The sequence below is a fragment of the Mytilus galloprovincialis genome, chromosome 8 (genome assembly GCF_965363235.1).
Source record: "Mytilus galloprovincialis chromosome 8, xbMytGall1.hap1.1, whole genome shotgun sequence".
NCBI classification, from domain to species: Eukaryota; Metazoa; Mollusca; class Bivalvia; order Mytilida; family Mytilidae; genus Mytilus; species Mytilus galloprovincialis.
In genome coordinates, this window is record NC_134845.1 from 71,852,889 (window position 1) to 71,872,639 (window position 19,751).

The 19,751-nt window shown below is 34.5% G+C and overlaps 1 protein-coding gene across 5 annotated transcripts; it reads left to right on the forward strand.

Annotated features, from left to right (window-relative positions):
- Positions 1-7,129: 7,129 nt before the first annotated feature.
- On the forward strand, positions 7,130-17,737 carry LOC143042515 (BTB/POZ domain-containing protein 17-like). 5 transcript variants are annotated; one of them, XM_076214866.1, is made up of 3 exons: positions 7,179-7,258; positions 7,791-7,897; positions 16,381-17,737. In XM_076214866.1, the coding sequence occupies exons 2-3, from the start codon at positions 7,895-7,897 to the stop codon at positions 17,650-17,652; spliced, it is 1,275 nt and encodes a 424-aa protein (XP_076070981.1). In that variant the 5' UTR covers positions 7,179-7,258; positions 7,791-7,894; the 3' UTR covers positions 17,653-17,737. The 5 variants fall into 5 exon arrangements, with proteins under 5 accessions (XP_076070984.1, XP_076070981.1, XP_076070979.1 ...); XM_076214869.1 differs by lacking the exon at positions 7,791-7,897 and having other exon boundaries at positions 7,130-7,258; XM_076214864.1 differs by lacking the exons at positions 7,179-7,258; positions 7,791-7,897 and adding an exon at positions 8,899-9,117.
- Positions 17,738-19,751: the final 2,014 nt, after the last annotated feature.

Sequence of the window (19,751 nt, forward strand, 5' to 3'; positions counted from 1 at the left end):
TCTAGAAATTTTTATATAAATATAAATAAACTTAAAAGAAACTATCTAAGCCATTTTTTTTATTCGCAGTCTAAATCTGTATTCAAAATTTTGACATACTGAATTCACGAAAGTTAGATGAGACATTTTTTGTGACTGTATGTGTCTTCAAACATTTTAGAGTCCTGATAGATCACGAAAATCCAGAAATCTCGAGAGTAAATACACATATATATCGCGTGTCTCGATTAAACTAAATCCCGAAATCCCGATGATAATATCACAGGCACTTGTTTCTATCCATGGGAAGACCCACTATCACTAGTATACGTTGATAGTGGGTCTTCCCATGGCCTGTGTATAATATAGCTCGTTCCAGAAAACCCGAGCTTAAAAATGAAATACCCTCACGATAGTCCCGATAAAGGTCCGATCCCGACTCCCCGCCTCGACCCTTTCTCCCTCGAGTCGTGTTTTGATATATTTCAAAAATAGTACAGCCATGGTTGAAACGCCACAATCTACCCCAAACCGGAATTTGCAGAAACACAGACAAACACGTACCCATCGCAGTCGTCGCGGGTGTCTCAGTATGCCGTACCCGATCGTCCAGCATATACGATGATCGACGCTATTAGAAACCAATCAGAAATGACAGTAAATACAGTTAGGAATACTAACTCTGAACGGGAGAATTTTGATAAAATTTAATAATTCCGGAAATAAAGAAAAATCTACAAAAGAAAAAAAACTAAAAGGATAACAACAGCAAGGCTGTTAACTGACCAGAACTACCTCATCGAAATCATGACAGGGAAAATAACTAATTAGCTTGCTAACAAAGCAAAAATGTCCTGAAGGAACAACAAAGAAGACAACTAGGGCAAACAAATCTAAAAAGGCACCTCTCGAAAAAGAAAGCGCAGATGATTAAGAAAACGGAAAAGATAACTTAGCTTTTATTGTGCATATTGCAACGGGCACTATTTTGACGACAACAGTGATGATGAAGACTGTGTCAAGTGTACCAAATGCCAAGACTGGTACCACGAATCCTGTATAGGAAAATTTGAAAATAATTTAAGACAATTCAAGTGTAGAAAGCACTGAACCAAATTACCAAACGAGAGTAACAGTCGGTTTTCATTATAAAATGCCATCGTTTTAATTGATTGAGTGCAGTTTAACAATACAAATTTCAACACTGTATATACTTAAGTATCAAATGAAAACGTTGCACGAAAGTTGCGAGGGGAAGATGTAGTAGCTTGAATAGTTCTTATGGTGGCGAATTACCCCATGTTCCCTTATTAATATATTTGACAAGATGCAGAGTCAGTTTGGATGTAAACTTTGTTTCAATGTCCGTGTTGCTATGTGTATGTTTATTGTTCATTAGCTAGAGGTATAGGAGGAGGATTGAGATATAACAAAACATGTTCAACACCGCCGCATGTTTGTAACCGATTGACTTTGTAATATATTCTTGTATGTTCTTTGTTGTTTATTAATTTTGGTTCATCTTAATGTTTCGGACGTTCATTTTCTCTGAACTAGTACACATTTTTGCTGAAGCCTGCCCGTCCATGTGCAAGATTTTCTCGAAGCATTGAAGACCACTTTCTGACATTGGGATTTCTTCTGCTATTTGGTCGGATTGTTTTCTCCTCAACACATTCCCCGTTTCCATTCTCAATTCAATGGTCAACATATGTGGTTCCACGCTTGCTATAATTTTACTTCAAGTGAAACTACACTTTAAAGACATACATCGTACGGAAATGTTTTGCAATAATTTTCGTTAGCAAATTTATAACCTTCCTACTTGAGCGTCAAATTCCGGTATCTGATTCTTGGTTAGAGGCTAAATACAGCTATTTTTCAAAAAAAGATTTTAACAACTTTTTGGTACATTTATCTAGAAGTGATTCCGATGATAACGATCTCGCCAAACGACAATAATCTACAAAGGGCAACAATTGTAAAAGCTGGCTTATCGGAACTGATAAGATTCTCAAATGCTTTCCTTAAATCAGATTCAAAATATCAATGAAAAAAAAGAAGATGCGATTCCTTCTGGTTCAGCAAGATGTCTATAGCTATCGAAGCGAATAATTCGAAATCGTCCATTCGGTTCTTGAATGTCAAAAAAATTGATAAGTTATAGTGTTATCCTCTTTATATGGAAAAATGCCGGAACTACGAAAGGCCTGTTATAATATAGAGACAACATGCTGTACGTTATGTACATTACACTGTCACCGTACAAATTATCAAATGGACAAATTACTTCAGAATGTCCCTTAATGTGGGAAAGGAATCGAGAATTGAGAAAATATTCTTACATAGTGCTTTCACAGGGGAAGGGGGCACTTCCTATTATTGAGTGTACAGGGATATGCCAAAAATATGGGTAATAATTTTGTGAGATTTTATATAAGAATTACCCTCCTTTGTATAACATCCTATATTAAAATGCCTTTACATTTGATAACTGTATATAGATTTGGGATAAGTAAGATCTACATATCATATATAAATATGCTTTTGACATGATTGAGAATCATTTTTAATCGTCAATTATCAATTCTAATATATTGATTTGGGATAAGTAAGATCTACATATCATATATAAATATGCTTTTGACATGAATGAGAATCATTTTTAATCGTCAATTATCAATTCTAATATATTGATTTGGGATAAGTAAGATCTACATATCATATATAAATATGCTTTTGACATGATTGAAAATCATTTTTAATCGTCAATTATCAATTCTAATTACGCTTTGTAAACAAAGCCGTGTTCTAATGAGCACAAAATATGTTTGACACATGCGCACGAACTTACTGTTTATATTAACTTTATTTCCATCGTTATCCTTTAAAATATATACATTAAAGCAGCTAACATAAAGTTTTATCATATATTTTTATGAAACAACATATATTTACCCTGCTCGTAGTGTTTAAACTTATCAAATATGAACTGCAATGCACAGACTCCTTGAGGAGGAAACGGGAACAGCCAAACGTTTTTACGGTAATTTCACACTCTTCGACCTATAAAAATACTGTATTTGTCCTATTAGATTCGAAATAATTCCTTCATGTCATGCTCTATGCTCATTTTAACATGGGTAGGCATTATATTTCAATGACCACATTTTACACCTCGCTAACGCTCAGTGTAAAATATCGACAAATATAATGCTTAACCATGTTAAAATGAGCATAGAGCATGACATGAAGGAATTATTTCTTAAATTAAAGTTCACCTTTCAATAAGCTCCAAAATGAGCACCGGAAATTTATATCCTGATTTGTGTATTAGTATAGGTCATTCTTTCTAAAATATTTATTTATCTTCTATAGATCTCTATAGGCACTGAATTTCAGTGCATGATATATTAAAATAGGTAAATTTTTAAAGACACAAATGACAATGGCACACCTCTACCAAATAGTTATCAAAGGTACCAGGATTATAATTTAGTACGCCAGACGCGCGTTTCGTCTACATAAGACTCATCAGTGACGCTCATATCAAAATATTTATAAAGCCAAACAAGTATAAAGTTGAAGAGCATTGAGAATCCAAAATTCCAAAAAGTTGTGCCAAATACGGCTAAGGTAATCTATGCCTGGGATAAGAAAATCCTTAGTTTTTCGAAAAATTCAAACTTTTGTAAACGGTAAATTTATAAAAATGACCACATTATTGATATAACGCTGTTCTCGAGAATGGACACTTTCCAAAGTCTTGGTGCGAAGCAATAGTCATACCGGTTTATAAAAATAAAGGGAACATAGACTTTACAAATAATTACAGAGGAATAAGCCTCTTGAGCAATTTAGCCAAATTGTTTACAGCTGTCTTAAACCAAAGACTACTAAAGTGGGCATGTGAAAACGACATTATCAGCGACGCACAATTTGGATTTAGACAAAGTCATGGCACGGCAGATGCAATTTTTGTATTGCATTCTCTTATAAATAGGACATTATCTGACAAGAAACGACTGTACTGCTGTTTTGTGGACTACAAGAGAGCGTTTGATAGTATTAATCGTACAAAACTCTGGATGAAGCTTTCACGTGTAGGAATCCGTGGGAAGTTATTGACAGTTGTGCGCTCTATGTACGAAGTAACAAAGTCTTGTGTTCGTTTCAACGGTTCGTACTCTGAATTCTTCGAATGTCAAATCGGTTTACCACAAGGTGAGGTTTTGTCGCCTATATTCTTCTCTCTATATGTGAATGACTGTGAAATGTCCTTTTTAATCGATGGGTGTATTCCGCTTGAGATGCGAGATTTAAGTCTTTTTCTTCTAATGTATGCCGATGATATGGTGCTATTTTCGGAAACCGTTCAAGGTCTGCAGTCAATGCTGAATTCTTTAAAACTATATACCGTGAAAAACGATTTAACAGTTAACATTGACAAAACTAAGGTAGTTGTGTTCCGAAACGGAGGTGTTATTAAGGATGATGAGAGATGGTTCTACAATAATGAGAGTTTAGAGACGGTCAATGACTTTTGTTACTTAGGATTTAATTTAAAATTCAACGGAAAATTTCTATTTACACAGAAGAAGTTGGCAGAACAAGGTCGAAAATCAATGTTTGCCATGTTATCTACGTTAAGAAATTATCATCTAAATACTCAAACTATCCTGTCTCTATTTGATGTGTACGTAGGTAGTGTAATTTCTTATGCATGCGAAGTATGGGGATTTTATAAAGGTGATGATGTCGAAAAAGTCCATTTGCATTTTTGCAAAAGACAACTTGGTGTTAAACAGTCTACAAATTCTGCAATTATATACATGGAACTAGGAAGGTTTCCAATGATCGTTAAAAGGAAAATATAAATTTTTAAATATTGGTTCAAAATTATGTCAACAAATAACTGTATTTTAAGCTCCGTATACAAAGAAATGTGTATCGATATTGACAGAAAACGATCAAAGTCTGTAAATTGGGCAAAGTTAATCAGAGATGAACTTAACAACATTGGACTTGGAGATATGTGGATTAAACAATCAGACCTCGTATTTGAGATTGACTTCCCTCTTATTAAACAACGACTTTTAGATATTAAAAAACAGGAAATGTATTCGTTACTTGATAACAGTAGCAAGTGCCGTATCTATAAATACATTATCAACAGTTTTGATTTACAGTTTTATTTGACAAAATATATTCCTATTGTGTACCGAAGAGGTCTTTCAAAAATAAGACTTTCTTCTCATTCTTTAGCAGTGGAAACTGGACGCTACCAAAACATTGAGCTGTCACGTCGTATTTGTTCAATTTGCCGTCAGTGTATTGAAGACGAATTCCATTTCATCTTAGTGTGTCCGAAATATAAGGAACTTAGAGTAAAATTTATAAAGAAATACTACTGGTCTAGACCAAGTGTGTTTAAATTTATTGAACTTTTAAGTTTAAAGAATATCAAACAGTTAACCAATTTAGGAAAATATATTTTTAATGCATTTAAAATCAGAGACAATATTACATGAACATTCTCTGTCTGTTTACTTGTTTACTATGAAAATTTGTATTTACACCGATGAACTGTAAAGTTCAAGGTAATAAAGAATTTGAATTTGATATTCATGTCAACACCGAAGTGTTGACTACTGGGCTGGTTATATCCTCGTGGACGAAGCTTCTTACCAAACAGATATCAAAGCACCGGGCCCCCCTCCCCCTTTTTGAGTGCTTTGCTCTCTCAAGAGTATGAGACAATTTATAGAAAAACTTTATGTCATTGTGGTAGCAAGGCTTGTCAAGACTGTCTGGTCTGATATCTTCATAAGCAGCATTAAAATTTCGCCATTTATTTTGTATTGCAATCACTTTGAATGATACTCATGGTTACAGACATTTGTTCAGTAGATGTTTGTGGTTTTCTCCACACGAGAAGCGAAAGTCTGCTCGATACATCATAGATTTTAAAGTTTTCCAAACTTATATTATTTAATCACTTGAATACAATCATTTATACTCACAAATTCTTTTGAGCTTCTTATCAAACGCTTCCAGGATTTTATTACAGTTTGTTTCTCATGTCTATATTTTATATAATATTTCATTCATTCGGTGTAAGTCAGTAGACGTTCAAATGGGAAATGGTAATAAACTTTATTTCAAATACATATTTATGAAGCAATTAAAATACCAAAATCAAATCAATACTTTTTCTTTATATTTTTTTCTACTATATCAGATTTATGATTACTGGAGCGCCAAGTAATTTCCAAATTTTGTATTTATAGTCTAGTTTTACATGTTTTGCTGATTTGGACTAAGTGTTAAAATGACAACCAACCGATAGAAATTAAGAACAAATAAGATGACATTGATTTATAATTTGTTTTAAGTGTAATGCGACAAAAAAAGTGTGGTCGTATTGTTAGAACATAGAGAAACACTTTACACTGAGACCAAATCTGTTATGAAAAATTACTTTAAAAACTTAGCTTCGAAGGATCTATAAGAAAATGCGGCACTAAGCTGAGAATTAGTGACCGTGGCATAATTTAGAAAAGGCTACTATTCTGAAATTTCTAGAAAGGATAGAATATATAAACTGTGCTACTTGGTGGAGGATGAAAAATTCCTCCCCTTGAATGTAAAATGAACAAAAGTCTATTTTATTTTTGTTACCTTCTCGTTATCCTTTTATTATCGTAACCTTCTTTCTCAAATCCAAGAACAAAAAGTAGAAAAAGGTCATGGAACTTGTTAAAAATATTAGCTCTTTTATAAAAGAGTCGTGATAACTAAGGTTAGAAGTCGCGGTTCCGTGACTGAATAGACTTTTTTCAGGCAGCCTGAATTTTTAGTATTCGTATTGTCGTCTGATAAAATGTTATCATTGTTATTTTTATCTTTGTTTTTTTTTAAATTGCTATATGAATGCACATGATTTGTCATGATTCGAAATAAAATTATTACCATTTTTCTATCCGAATGACTATACAAATTTGATAAAACTTATACATTTTGAACATGTCCTCGATGTTGGACATTGTATGAAGTTGGGCATTATACAATATATATATATATCCTTGATCAAAATATTATGTCCTGTTAAATAATAACTTTAAACTGTTGTAATTTGATGTTACGTTGGTATTTTCTTTGTTTTTCTTTGTCATTTTACAAATCATCGGGTGATTATAGCTGAACTACACCAGGTAATTGTCACAGTATTGATTTTTGTTGTCTTCTAAACAGACAGGATGATACAAACAAAGTAAAAGTAAGTTCCTTAGCATACACAATTGTCAATGGTTTAAGCATACAGAATACACAGATACAGTTTAATAAATTATAACTTTAAGTGTAAAATGGATATTAAGTATCAAATAATTCGTCATTAATGCAAAAGGAGAAACGAGGGTTAGAGACAAAGACCTCGGCATATTTTAGAGATGATACCGAGACTCGTGTGTGTTTTGCGCAGTCTGTACATCACTTTTCAGTGAAAATATAGGAAAAACATAAATAATTTTCTTAAAGCACAACCTCGAAAATTCACATAATATTATACTGACTCTAAATTTAAATGAAGATTGAACCTTCTTGAATTTCAGTTAAATGATATTTTAAATTGTATATGCTGGTATCACTTTACAGACAATATTACAAGTATGAGAGTTATTGATTTGTTTCAGCTAGAGAAGTTGAATTCGTCCATTTCTTGACTCTTGAAATAACGTGTGTGTGTGTTTTTTTTTTGTTATTTTTTTTAACTCGCATTGTTTAATTAAGATTTTTTTCTTAAACTATAGCTAAAAAGTCAACTATATTCATTGTATGGATGGATGGTAAGGTATATATGTTTGTCTGGCAGGTATCATCTGACCTTGACCTCATCTTCGTTGTTCATTGGTGAATGGTAAGTTTTCATGGTTTAGTTTGTTTCGTAGATTTTACTAGGTATAGGCTTTAAACTACAGTTAATGCATTGATTGCTTGTAAGGTGTATGTCTTATTGGCATCGTTCATCTGACCTTGACCTCATTTTCATGGTTCATTAGTCAATGCTTAGTTTTCTTGGTATGTTTATTAGAAACCATAACTTATATGTCAACTATAGGAGAATAAGAATAAGAATACTTATTTATCCAATCAAGGGCTATATATTTGAAAGATTGTAATCTCGTCTGGCTTATCTGTCCTTGACCTCATTTCCATTTTATGTGTACTTGTTAAACTTGTAGTAAAGCTTTGTACTTAGGGACTATCAAAATTAAATCAATGGTTATAGTAGACGAGGTGATACATTTCAGCCTGTGCACTCTTGTTTCTTTACAAGTGAGTCATTGGAACTGGGGAAAGGAGACCAATAACAAGTTTTTTACATGTATATTATTAGTGTTGAGTTTTTCTTATATTTGATTTGTGTCGCCTGTATTGCTATAACCAACATTATTTTTTGTTCGATAAAGAATTTAACAACTTGGTGTTAGTCCGATAATACTAGACTTACAATAATACCCCTAAATTATAAATAAAATTACAATTTATCTTACAAACTGGTGAAAATGTATATAACATGGCAGATATTTCACCTGCTGAGCGATTCAGACTCTTCGGAGCCTATCGTTTAAAAGAAAGCAGCTTCAACCTTATTTGTTCGACTACAAATAGTTTTAATCACCATTTTTTATAATACTCATTAAAAGAAGACATTTAGTGATTATTCCACAGAATTCAACCATATCTTAAAGATTTGTGATATATCAAATGTAGCAGCACCGCGGCATTTGAAACGGTGGTTTATAGTTAATTTGGCGTTTCATACATAGAGTTTTGTAAATATTGATAATTACAAGTTAGTATATTTGTTTTGTTAAAAATACAGGTAACTATAAAACACATGACACACACGTGATTCATACAAGTTCATTTAATCTAGATCTATGAATAGGGTCAATTACTACGTTGAAGTTTTTAACTATTTGACTGCACATTTGATATAGTGACAGCTGTATAAAGGATTATTGATATTGTTGGAATTCATTTGGAATGAATAGTATGGATGGAAACAACACTAAATCGGGGATCGGTTTAGGGTCTGATGGAGTAATACCCTCCATGGAAGTTAAGAACAAGGTAAGGGACACCAACAAATGCCTTTGGTTTAAGTCACTTTAATTGTTTTGGTCTTATTATTTAGAAAAATATTCATATCGACCATACGGGGGATTCGTGGCAGATTTAAAACAAAATGGATAGAAGACGTGTATAAAAAAATAAAATCAGGTTTTAAAACAAATGATATTGAGTTATATATATTATATATATAACAGTATAAGGAAGGGGGGGGGGGGGGATCGGTTTAGGGTCTGATGGAGTAATACCCTCCATGGAAGTTAAGAACAAGGTAAGGGACACCAACAAATGCCTTTGGTTTAAGTCACTTTAATTGTTTTGGTCTTATTATTTAGAAAAATATTCATATCGACCATACGGGGGGGGGGGGGGGCTATTATATCGCCAATTTTATGTCTGTCCTATCCGGGTCTTAATATAACGTCCATACTGAGCGTACATATCACATATGGTCCCAGTTCTGTCGGACTATCTATCTGACAAAATATTTTTTCGCTGATTTTTTTCACATACTTGCTTGCTACATCACTGTTAAATGCTCTTTTTTTTAAGGCGTTGCGTGGTTTTTCGGTTACTATAGTAGATATGTAAATATTTGGTCTATAAACATAATAAAATTATAGTTAGATGTATATGCCCGTCTGTCAGAGGTTTCGTGACCTTTAACTTGTGAATTCATGGTTTGGTAATTAGCATGATTGTGACATTTAATGTTACTATTTATGGTCTGTGTAGGTGTATAGGCTACATACACATTTTTTAATGTTGATTTTAATCTAATGACGAATATGTCCGCGTTTACATTTTATTAAATATTTTGGGGTAAGACAAACCTGATCAACTTGAGAAGCTTTAATGCATGGATCAACCTAGAAAAATAAAAACGGAATGAATTTTAGGCTTATTTATAAATAAAATTAAAAACTTTCCTGGATTTTGAAATGTTATCTAATTCGTCTCTACAGATGGCACCAAATTAAACTTAAAAAAAAGTAAGGGAAACTGTTCGAACTGTTGTCGCAGGTCTAGAAAAAAAAACAGTTCTCAGGCAGCCCGGTTACAGTTCAATCGAAATCTTTCAAAAATAAAAAATCCAAATTCCTGGGTTGATACTGAGTTTTTATTTCTTATAATATGCTTCTTATTATACAGACCGGATTTGTCGATACATAAAAGAAAGTATGCCATTAGGTCTCTAGTCAATGTGTATTCTTCAATTCAACCAGAGTCATATATACACATATATACAAACAATACAGATCGAGGACACGAAAGATCAAAGCAGACACTCCTTAGCAGAACAATTATATCAAATACAAATGAAAGTCTTTTGACAAAGATGGTCTCCATTCTTATTTAAATTATGTTGTTAAGATTATTTATTATCTGACCAATTGCTGTTACGGTCAATTAATTCACACCCTTACCTTACTTTTATTTACCTTGTTAGGATATTTAAACCTGATTTGATCTAATGGACAAATTTTAAATACTACAGCAATATTCTGAGTTAACACATATTTATTGTTTAGATTGAAAATGAGCCATTTCTTAAAAAAAAAAAAAAAAGCCCAAGCTGGTGAGTTAAGTTTTACTGTAATGAGGTCAAAGTAGCCTAGGACCAAAAAGAGTCGCAGATGCATGTCTGTCCTGTCTCCCTAGTATATATTATCTTATTGTTTCGAAATCGATTGTTCTTATGAACACTTACGTGGTTAAAGTAGTCCTGTAACAGTTACACGGGGGCTGCGGCAGCCGAGTGGTTTAAGTAGTCCTGTAACAGTTACAAGGGGGCTGCGGCAGCCGAGTGGTTTAAGTAGTCCTGTAACAGTTACAAGGGGGCTGCGGCAGCCGAGTGGTTTAAGTAGTCCTGTTACAGTTACACGGGGGCTGCGGCAGCCGAGTGGTTTAAGTAGTCCTGTGACAGTTACACCGGGGCTGCGGCCGAGTGGTTAGAGTAGTCCTGTAATAGTTACACGAGGGCTGCGGGAGCCGAGTGGTTTAAGTAGGCCTGTAACAGTTACACGGAGGCTGCGGCAGCCGAGTGGTTTAAGTAGTCCTGTAACAGTTACACAGGGGCTGCTGCAGCCGAGTGGTTAAAGTAGTCCTGTAACAGTTACACGGGGGCTGCGGCAGCTGAGTGGTTAAAGTAGTTCTGTAATAGTTACATGGGGGCTGCGGCAGCAGAGTGGTTTAAGTAGGCCTGTAACAGTTACACGGGGGCTGCGGCAGCCGAGTGGTTTAAGTAGGCCAGTAACAGTTACACGGGGGCTGCGGCAGACGATTGGTTTAAGTAGTCCTGTAACAGTTACACTGGGGCTGCGGCAGTCGAGTGGTTTAAGTAGTCCTGTAACAGTTACACGGGGGCTGCGGCAGCCGAGTTGTTTAAGTAGTCCTGTAACAGTTACACGGGGCTGCGGCAGCCGAGTGGTTTAAGTAGTCCTATATCAGTTACATGGGGGCTTCTGCAGCCAAGTGGTTTAAGTAGTCCTGTAACAATAGATATTTTAAACACTGAGGTTGTGATTTTGAATCCCATATGTATTGAAAAACTCCGACTCGCAGTCAAAAATGTAGATGCTAATTTAGATAAAATTAAAATTTATACTTCTCCATTTATCTCTGATGCATGGGACACCTGGTTACATTGTAATGTTTTATGAGAAATATACTGGGAGTAGAAAAATAGATAGACGTTAGGAATGTGTTTGCATAGTACCTATTTTCCATAAAATTTCTGTTACCAACTATTTTTATGATAACTTTTCAGCATTTAAATCTGATTTCACTATAATACTTTTTACAAGAGCGTTTTTCCTGTGAAATTATAATCAATAGCGTCCTTGCGGACAATTTGTGAAATATATATGAACTTTTGAATGGTTCTAAACTGGTCATTTGTGGGGTCCATTATAGTTTGCTGTTCGGTGTGATCCAAATTACTAGTAAGCTCCGTGTTGAAGACCGTACTTTGACTTGGATGGAGAGTTGTATACATTGGCACTCATACCACATCTTCTTATATCTATCTACATTATATTTTGAAGGGTGATAATGTCCCCTCTTTTATATTGAAGCACTCGACTTGCACTCATTAACAGCGTCAGTACGTGATTAGTTTATGCGAGTTGTTGATTGAATGGCTGATTTCAAACACCGTGATCAACAATTCTCGGTTTTACGCATCCCGAAAATTTAGCTTATCGCCGCTACTAGTATTAACTGTAAAATTTCTCCTTTATTCGCCGCTAAGTACTAGTATTAACTGTAAAATGTCTCCTTTATTCGCCGCTACTAGTATTAACTGTAAAACGTCTCCTTTATTGGTCGGTTCGATGTTATTAACGCCGCTACTAGTATTAACTGTAAAAAGTCTCCTTTATTGGTCGGTTCGATGTTATTATCGCCGCTACTAGTATTACCTGTAAAATGTCTCCTTTATTGGTCGGTTCGATATTATTATCGCCGCTACTAGTATTAACTATAAAATGTCTCCTTTATTGGTCGGTTCGATGTTATTATCGCATCTACTAGTATTAACTATAAAATGTCTCCTTTATTGGTCGGTTCGATGTTATATTCCTCTTTTTCAAATTAATTGAGTTACAATGTCTTTTTTATTATTTAATAAAGATTTGTCTACAGTTTACTGGTATTTGCTCAAGACGCTTTAAAACTACCCTCTGTTTTTATGCTAAATATATCCTCAGCTATATATATCTTTATTCTCATAAAACAAAGTACAACGGTATAGAGATATTCGAGACGGATTTAGAGGGGCCTCCACTTTTCTGGGGAAAATTTGGTTGATTATATAGAGAATCACGGAAGCATGACCGGAGCGGGCCGCTTCTTAGATAGTCAGTGGGCCCCCACTTATGAAAATTTCTTGATCTGCCACTGATTAACAAATGTATTACCTTCGCAGTTTACAATTTTTATAAGTTGTTTGACGTTGTCTTGAAAATCTAGTTTTAGGTAAACAGACGCTGTTCCAAATCTCGTGAATAAAATGCTTTATCAAACATGGTTTCCTAAGCTTTTAGTCAATGAGAAAACAGACTCCTTTTTGTTTTATGTAAATGGCATGATGTTGTTGAATGGGTAAATTGTTATTTGCTTTGATGTCTCTTGATGGTGTAATTTGAGCCTTATATTTTTGTTGATTTGTTGATTTTTTAATATTTATAGATTATCGTTGATCATCTCAGCGAGATTGATTTTCTCGCTTGAACCGGTACGGCGAAAGCGAGAAAAGCAATCGAGTTGAGATGACCAATGATAATCTGTTTATCGCTATTTTACCTATGACGACGTTGTCAATTCCATGTCAATTTCATTAGCAACGCCACATGTCTCCTTAGTTTCTAGCGATATTTTTCATCTCAAGCGAGTAGCATGATATGAAAAATTATCACCAAAAAAATCAAAGGAAAAATGCACAAACTAGCGATAATCTTTCTTCCCACGTATAATTGTAGGTTAAATATAAACAACTCTTTAATTCTTTCACACCTGGGCCATTTTCAAATAGTTTTTTTTCCACCACTCTTTGCTGAAATTCACAGTACTATGAGTCACATGAAGCTTCGTGAGAATTTGATTTAATATCACTAATACTTTTTGGTTTAATTATTTTACTTTTAACTTATTGATGTGATATACAATTGGAAATAATTATTTAAAGAAATGAACCGTCAAAGGTTTACCGATGGTTACATATTATGTATTCATAGATCTTTAAAAATGTTTTAGAAGGGAGTTTGATAGTCTTCCCTGACTCACCGTGCACTCGCTGTAATAATGATTGATCAATGAATTTTTATTATGTCCCATTTATGGTCATTATGTTTTCTGGGCCGTGGTACCGTCCGTTCGTCCGTCCGTTCGTTCGTCCCTCCGTTCGTCCGTCTGTCCCGCTTCAGGTTAAAGTTTTGGTCAAGGTAGTTTTTGATAAAGTTGAAGTCCATTCAACTTGAAACTTAGTATACATGTTCCCTATTATATGATCTTTCTAATTTTAATGCCAAATTAGAGATTCCCCCATATGCACGTGAACATATTAAATGATAGTGCGGATGGGGCATCCGTGTATTAGGACACATTCTTGTTATATATAATTATATTAAATAGTATATGATTCCAAAATCTATCTTGTACTGGAATAAATTTGTATAGACTTTGTCCTTTATTGTTTTATTTGGAATATATTTTATTTTACATTTTATTAGTTCCGCTTACTTGTGATACATAAACACACACTACATACAAAGTCTATACACAATATAAAACAAAAAAAAACAATCTAGATAGATTTTTTTATTTTCCGACAATGTACATATATAAGGCGGGGGGGGGGGGGGGTTGTAATATATCATATATATATTGGGGGGGGGGGGGGGGGCGGGGTTGTAATATATCATATATATATTTATGTATTTTAACAGGACTCTTTTAATTCATATTCCAGTGGGTTTTTATTATTTTTTGATTACTTGTATGACTCTGTAACGAAATAGATTCAGGGAAAACTGGCGTTAGTACTTCTCCATAAAAGATATGCATTGTTTGACTTGAGGTGTTTAACCTTCTACACTCCAATGGTCTTGTAAAGTATTATATACTACTGATTGTTAGCATTTTAATGACTTCTTTTATTCACACAATGACTACTAAGGAACGAACTATACAGCAGTAAGTAGTGTTTGTGTTTTATTTGATGTGCTGATTCTTGACATTACAAACTTTTCAATTTACTATGTTTTTACTTTTTTTTTTTTTTTTAGGTTTCCCAAACGATAAGTTCTCGTATGTTACTTTGCAAACTCGTGTTAGTATTTTCTATTTCATATGAAGTTTATTTATACCGGAAATATACATATAAAGTAGTCGTCCATGTTTTCCGTGTAGCTACGACAACTGGAAAATAGTCGTGGCTATCTAACGAATCGATTTTGAAATGATGGTGGTTCAATTTAATGTGTGTAGTCCAGCGACACCAGGCTCCTGGAAGCCTCTGGCTTGGTTAAACATATTTTTTTTTTAGATTACTACTCATTTATATGTTTTTAGCTCACCTGGCCCAAAGGGCCAAGTGAGCTTTTCTCATCACTTGGCGTCCGTCGTCCGTCGTCCGTCGTCGTCGTCGTCGTCGTCGTCGTCGTCGTCCGTCGTCCGTCGTTAGCTTTTACAAAAATCTTCTCCTCTGAAACTACTGGGCCAAATTAATCCAAACTTGTCCACAATCATCATTAGGGAATCTAGTTTGAAAAATGTGTCCGATGATCAGGCCATTTAACCAAGATGGCCGCCACAGCTAAAAATAGAACATAGGGGTAAAATGCAGTTTTTGGCTTATAACTCAAAAACCAAAGCATTTAGAGCAAATCTAACGAGGGTAAAATTGTTTATTAGGTCAAGATCTATCTGGCCTTAAATTTTCAGATGAATCGGACAACCCGTTGTTGGGTTGCTGCCCCTAAATTTGTAATTTAAGAAAATTTTGCTGTTTTTGGTTATTATCGTGAATACTATTATAGATAGAGATAACCTGTAAAAAGTAATAATGTTCAGCAAAGTAAGATTTACAAATAAGTCAACATGACTGAAATGGTCAATTGACCCCCTAAGGAGTTAATGTCCTTTATAGTAAATTTTTAACAATTTTCATTGGGCCAAGTTCATTATAGATAGAGATAATTGTAAGCAGCAAGAATGTTCAGTAAAGTAAGATGTACAAACACATCACCATCACCAAAACACAATTTTGTCATGAATCCACCTGTTTCTTTTGTTTAATATTCACATATACCAAGGTGAGCGACACAGACTCTTTAGAGCCTCTAGTTATAGATAGAGATAAACTTTAAACAGCAATAATGTACAGCAAAGTAAGATTTACAAATAAGTCAACATGACTGAAATGGTCAATTGACCCCTAAGGAGTTATTGTCCTTTATTGTCAATTTTTAACAATTTTTATAAAATTTGTAAATTTACTAACATTTTCCACTGAAACTACTGGACCAAGTTCATTATAGATAGAAATAACTGTAAGCAGCAAGAATGTTCAGTAAAGTAAGACGTACAAACACATCACCATCACCAAAACACAATTTTGTCATGAATCCACCTGCTTCCTTTGTTTAATATTCACATAGACCAAGGTGAGCGACACAGGCTCTTTAGAGCCTCTAGTTATTAATATATACTTATGTTTTTCTATTAACATAATATTATCTATGTTTCCGTTTTTACTTCTAGAGAATGGATGAACATGAGCAAGAGAATGATGATGAGCATGAAACAAATTTAAAAGATGAACGAAGTTTCATAGAAAACATTTCTAAATTTTATGGTCAAATAGATCTCCGTGATATAACATTGAACATAGGTGACGATTCCTACTCCGCTCATAAGTTTGTGCTGGCCAAAGATAGTGACGTGTTCCGTGCAATGCTTTACGATGATAACTGGTCAAAGGACAATCAAACAGAACTAACACTGAGTGAGACTCCAGAATGCAGAGCCGTATTTGATAAATTTTTACGTTATTTTTATACCGCCGATATATCTGTCACTGTGGAGTCGTCTGTTGGTATTCTTTGTTTGGCAGATAAATACTGTGTAACATCACTTAAAAATCTATGTACAAAGTACATGATTGACAAAGCCAAATCACCGAAAGTCAAAAATGCTTTGTCATGGTATGCTTGGTCTAAAGCTTTGGGACTTACAGAATTGATACAACAGTGTGCTGAGACTATAGCATGGAATACAGGCCCTTTACTTAAATTAAAAGAATGGCCTGGAATGGATTTCGATTTTGTGTCTGATCTATTAAGAAACGAAGATTTGGTTCTTCAAAATGAATACCTCTTATACGAATCTCTTCTTCAATGGCTATTTCATGAGAGCCATAGGTCTGATCTACGAGAAAATGCGAGTAAATTATTCCCTTTGATTAGATTTCCACAAATGACAGTTAATCAGTTGTATCAGATTGAAAGCTCAGATATCGTTGAACAGGAAGAATGTAAGGATGTATTGAATAGTCTTGTTTGTAAGGCATACAGATTTAGATCACTATGTCCATCACAAGGAGAACTAGATGTTATGTTTAACGAACCTTTTTACCTGCCTCGTAATTACTTAGACTTAGTTGTGGACACCGTTCGAATGCAAAATACACTTCGTTTTGGAATCCAGGTTGACGTTAAAACGTATGCAGGGCCTGTACCTACACACAAACGAGAAGGCGAATGGAAAATAACATACAGAAAGAACGGAGATAGTTGGACGCTGCAGATATTCTGTCACGATTCAGCTACCGTCAACGGCGAAGCAAGGGTCCAGGCAAGCGTCATAGTCTATGACGAAGATGAAAAAGTCATTCAAGTGGAACAAGTTCCAACATTTGTCTGTTCCCGTGGTAACAATCTAGCACTCAATTTGAATGTCACTAATCCTGATGATTCTAAAGTGATGGCAATCATTCTGAAACCAGTTCCAAAGACCAGTGAAACTACGTCTTGATATTTAAATTGCAGCGTGCTGTTTTCCGTCACAGTTAAACGTAATGTCGTTTAATCTGAGTAATAAATTCAATTGGAAAAGGCAATGTTATAGGTTATTTCTTTATACTTTTTTCAGTCCTTGCGTGATTGTTCACGAGAGAATTTCTAATGAAGGGGAAGAATCATATACTATTTCAACATTAATATATTCTTCTTTGAAGGACTTCGATAAAAAAAAATAAGGTGAAGTTTGTTGATTTTCAATACGGTAAGACATTTAACCATCTGTCTAAATGATGCGAATGTTGTCTTCAACAATGAGCAAAATTCGTACCATAAATATATGCCTGACATGAAAAATTTGAAACAATTTAAAAGCTTTAAAGGAAAATCAACCCTAAGTTATGAGAAACAATGAACGAAAAACAATTTTGACAGATAACCAACCACAATTACTCACTGAATAAGAGGCTCCTGAATTTTGACAGTCACATAAAGAATATTGGGAGCCGGGTTGATATGTAAGTAAGGCTGTTTATGGCAAGTCGTTTTACTATATATTCTAACTTCAAGATATATAATAACCATACCAGAAAGACATGTACAGCTTACAATTCTTTTATACAACAAATATATTTGACCTATTGCTTATAGTTTAAGAAATGCAGACCAAAAGAAAAAAACGTAACACTTTGCAATGAACCGTGAAAATGAGGTCAAGGTAAAATAAAACCTTCAAGACTGTCATGTACATCATAAAATATTTCAATACTCTAAATATAGTTGACCTATTGCATACAGTATAAGAAACACAGACAAAAACACAAAAACTTAAAATATAACCACTGAATGAGGTCAAGGTCAGATGACACCTGCCAGTTGGACATGTACACCTTACAGTCCTTCCATACACTGAATATACCAGACCTATTGCTTATAGTATCTGAGATATGGACCTAACCACCAAAACTTAACGTTGTTCACTGATCCATGAAATGAGGTCGAGGTAAAGTGAAAACTGTCTGACAGGCACGAGGACCTTGCAAGGTACGCACATACCAAAAGTTATCCTATTATTATCATGAGTAATCCTAATAAGAGAGAAATTTACATTACAATTTTTTTTTTCGAATAGTCACTGAACCATGAAAATGAGACCAAGGACAATGGACATGTGACAGACGGAAAATTCGTAACATGAGGAATCTATATTCAAATTATGAAGCATCCAGGTCTTCCACATTCTAACATATAAAGCTTTTAAGAAGTTATCTAACATCGCCGCCTCCATATCACTATCCCTATGTCCGTGACAAAAGTCGCAGGCTCGACAAACAAGAGTGCACACACTGAAATGTCTCGCCTTCTTTACTAACCATTGATTTTGTTGATAGTTCTCTACATAAAGCTTTGCTACAACTTACACATAAACTTAACATGATCCAAGAAAATGAAGTCACGGTGAGATAAACCAAACGAGAGATACATGTACACCTTACAATCATGTAATAAACCAAACATAGTTGACCTTTTAATTATAGTTTCTAAGAAACAACAGTATTAACCAAAAAGAATGTGTCCCAAGTACACGAATGCCCCATCCGCATCATTCTTTTCTATGTTCAGTGGACCGTGTAAATGGGATAAAATCTCTAATTTGGTATTAAAATTAGAAAGATTATATCATAGGGAACATGTTTACTAAGTTTCAAGTTGATCGGACTTCAACTTCATCAAAACATACCTCCACCAAAAACTTTAACCGGAAACGGGACGAACGGACGGACGGACAGACGAACGAACAGATGGACGGACGCACAGACCAGAAAAGATATTGCTTATAAATGGGGCATAATGGAAACTTCATTGACCAATGGAATTGAAAATGAGGCAGATGAACCACGCCAGATAGGCATACAAGTACCCTGCCATGTCAACTCTGTGTAATATTTCTATTTGTATCCATCTGATGAGTTAAGCCTTTTCCAACTGATTTTTATGTTGTCATGTTGCACTACTGTCACAGGTTAGGGGAGGGTTGGGATCCCGCTAACATGTTTAACATTGCCATATTCTGTATGTATGTGCCGGTCCCAAGTCAGGAACCTGTAATTCAGT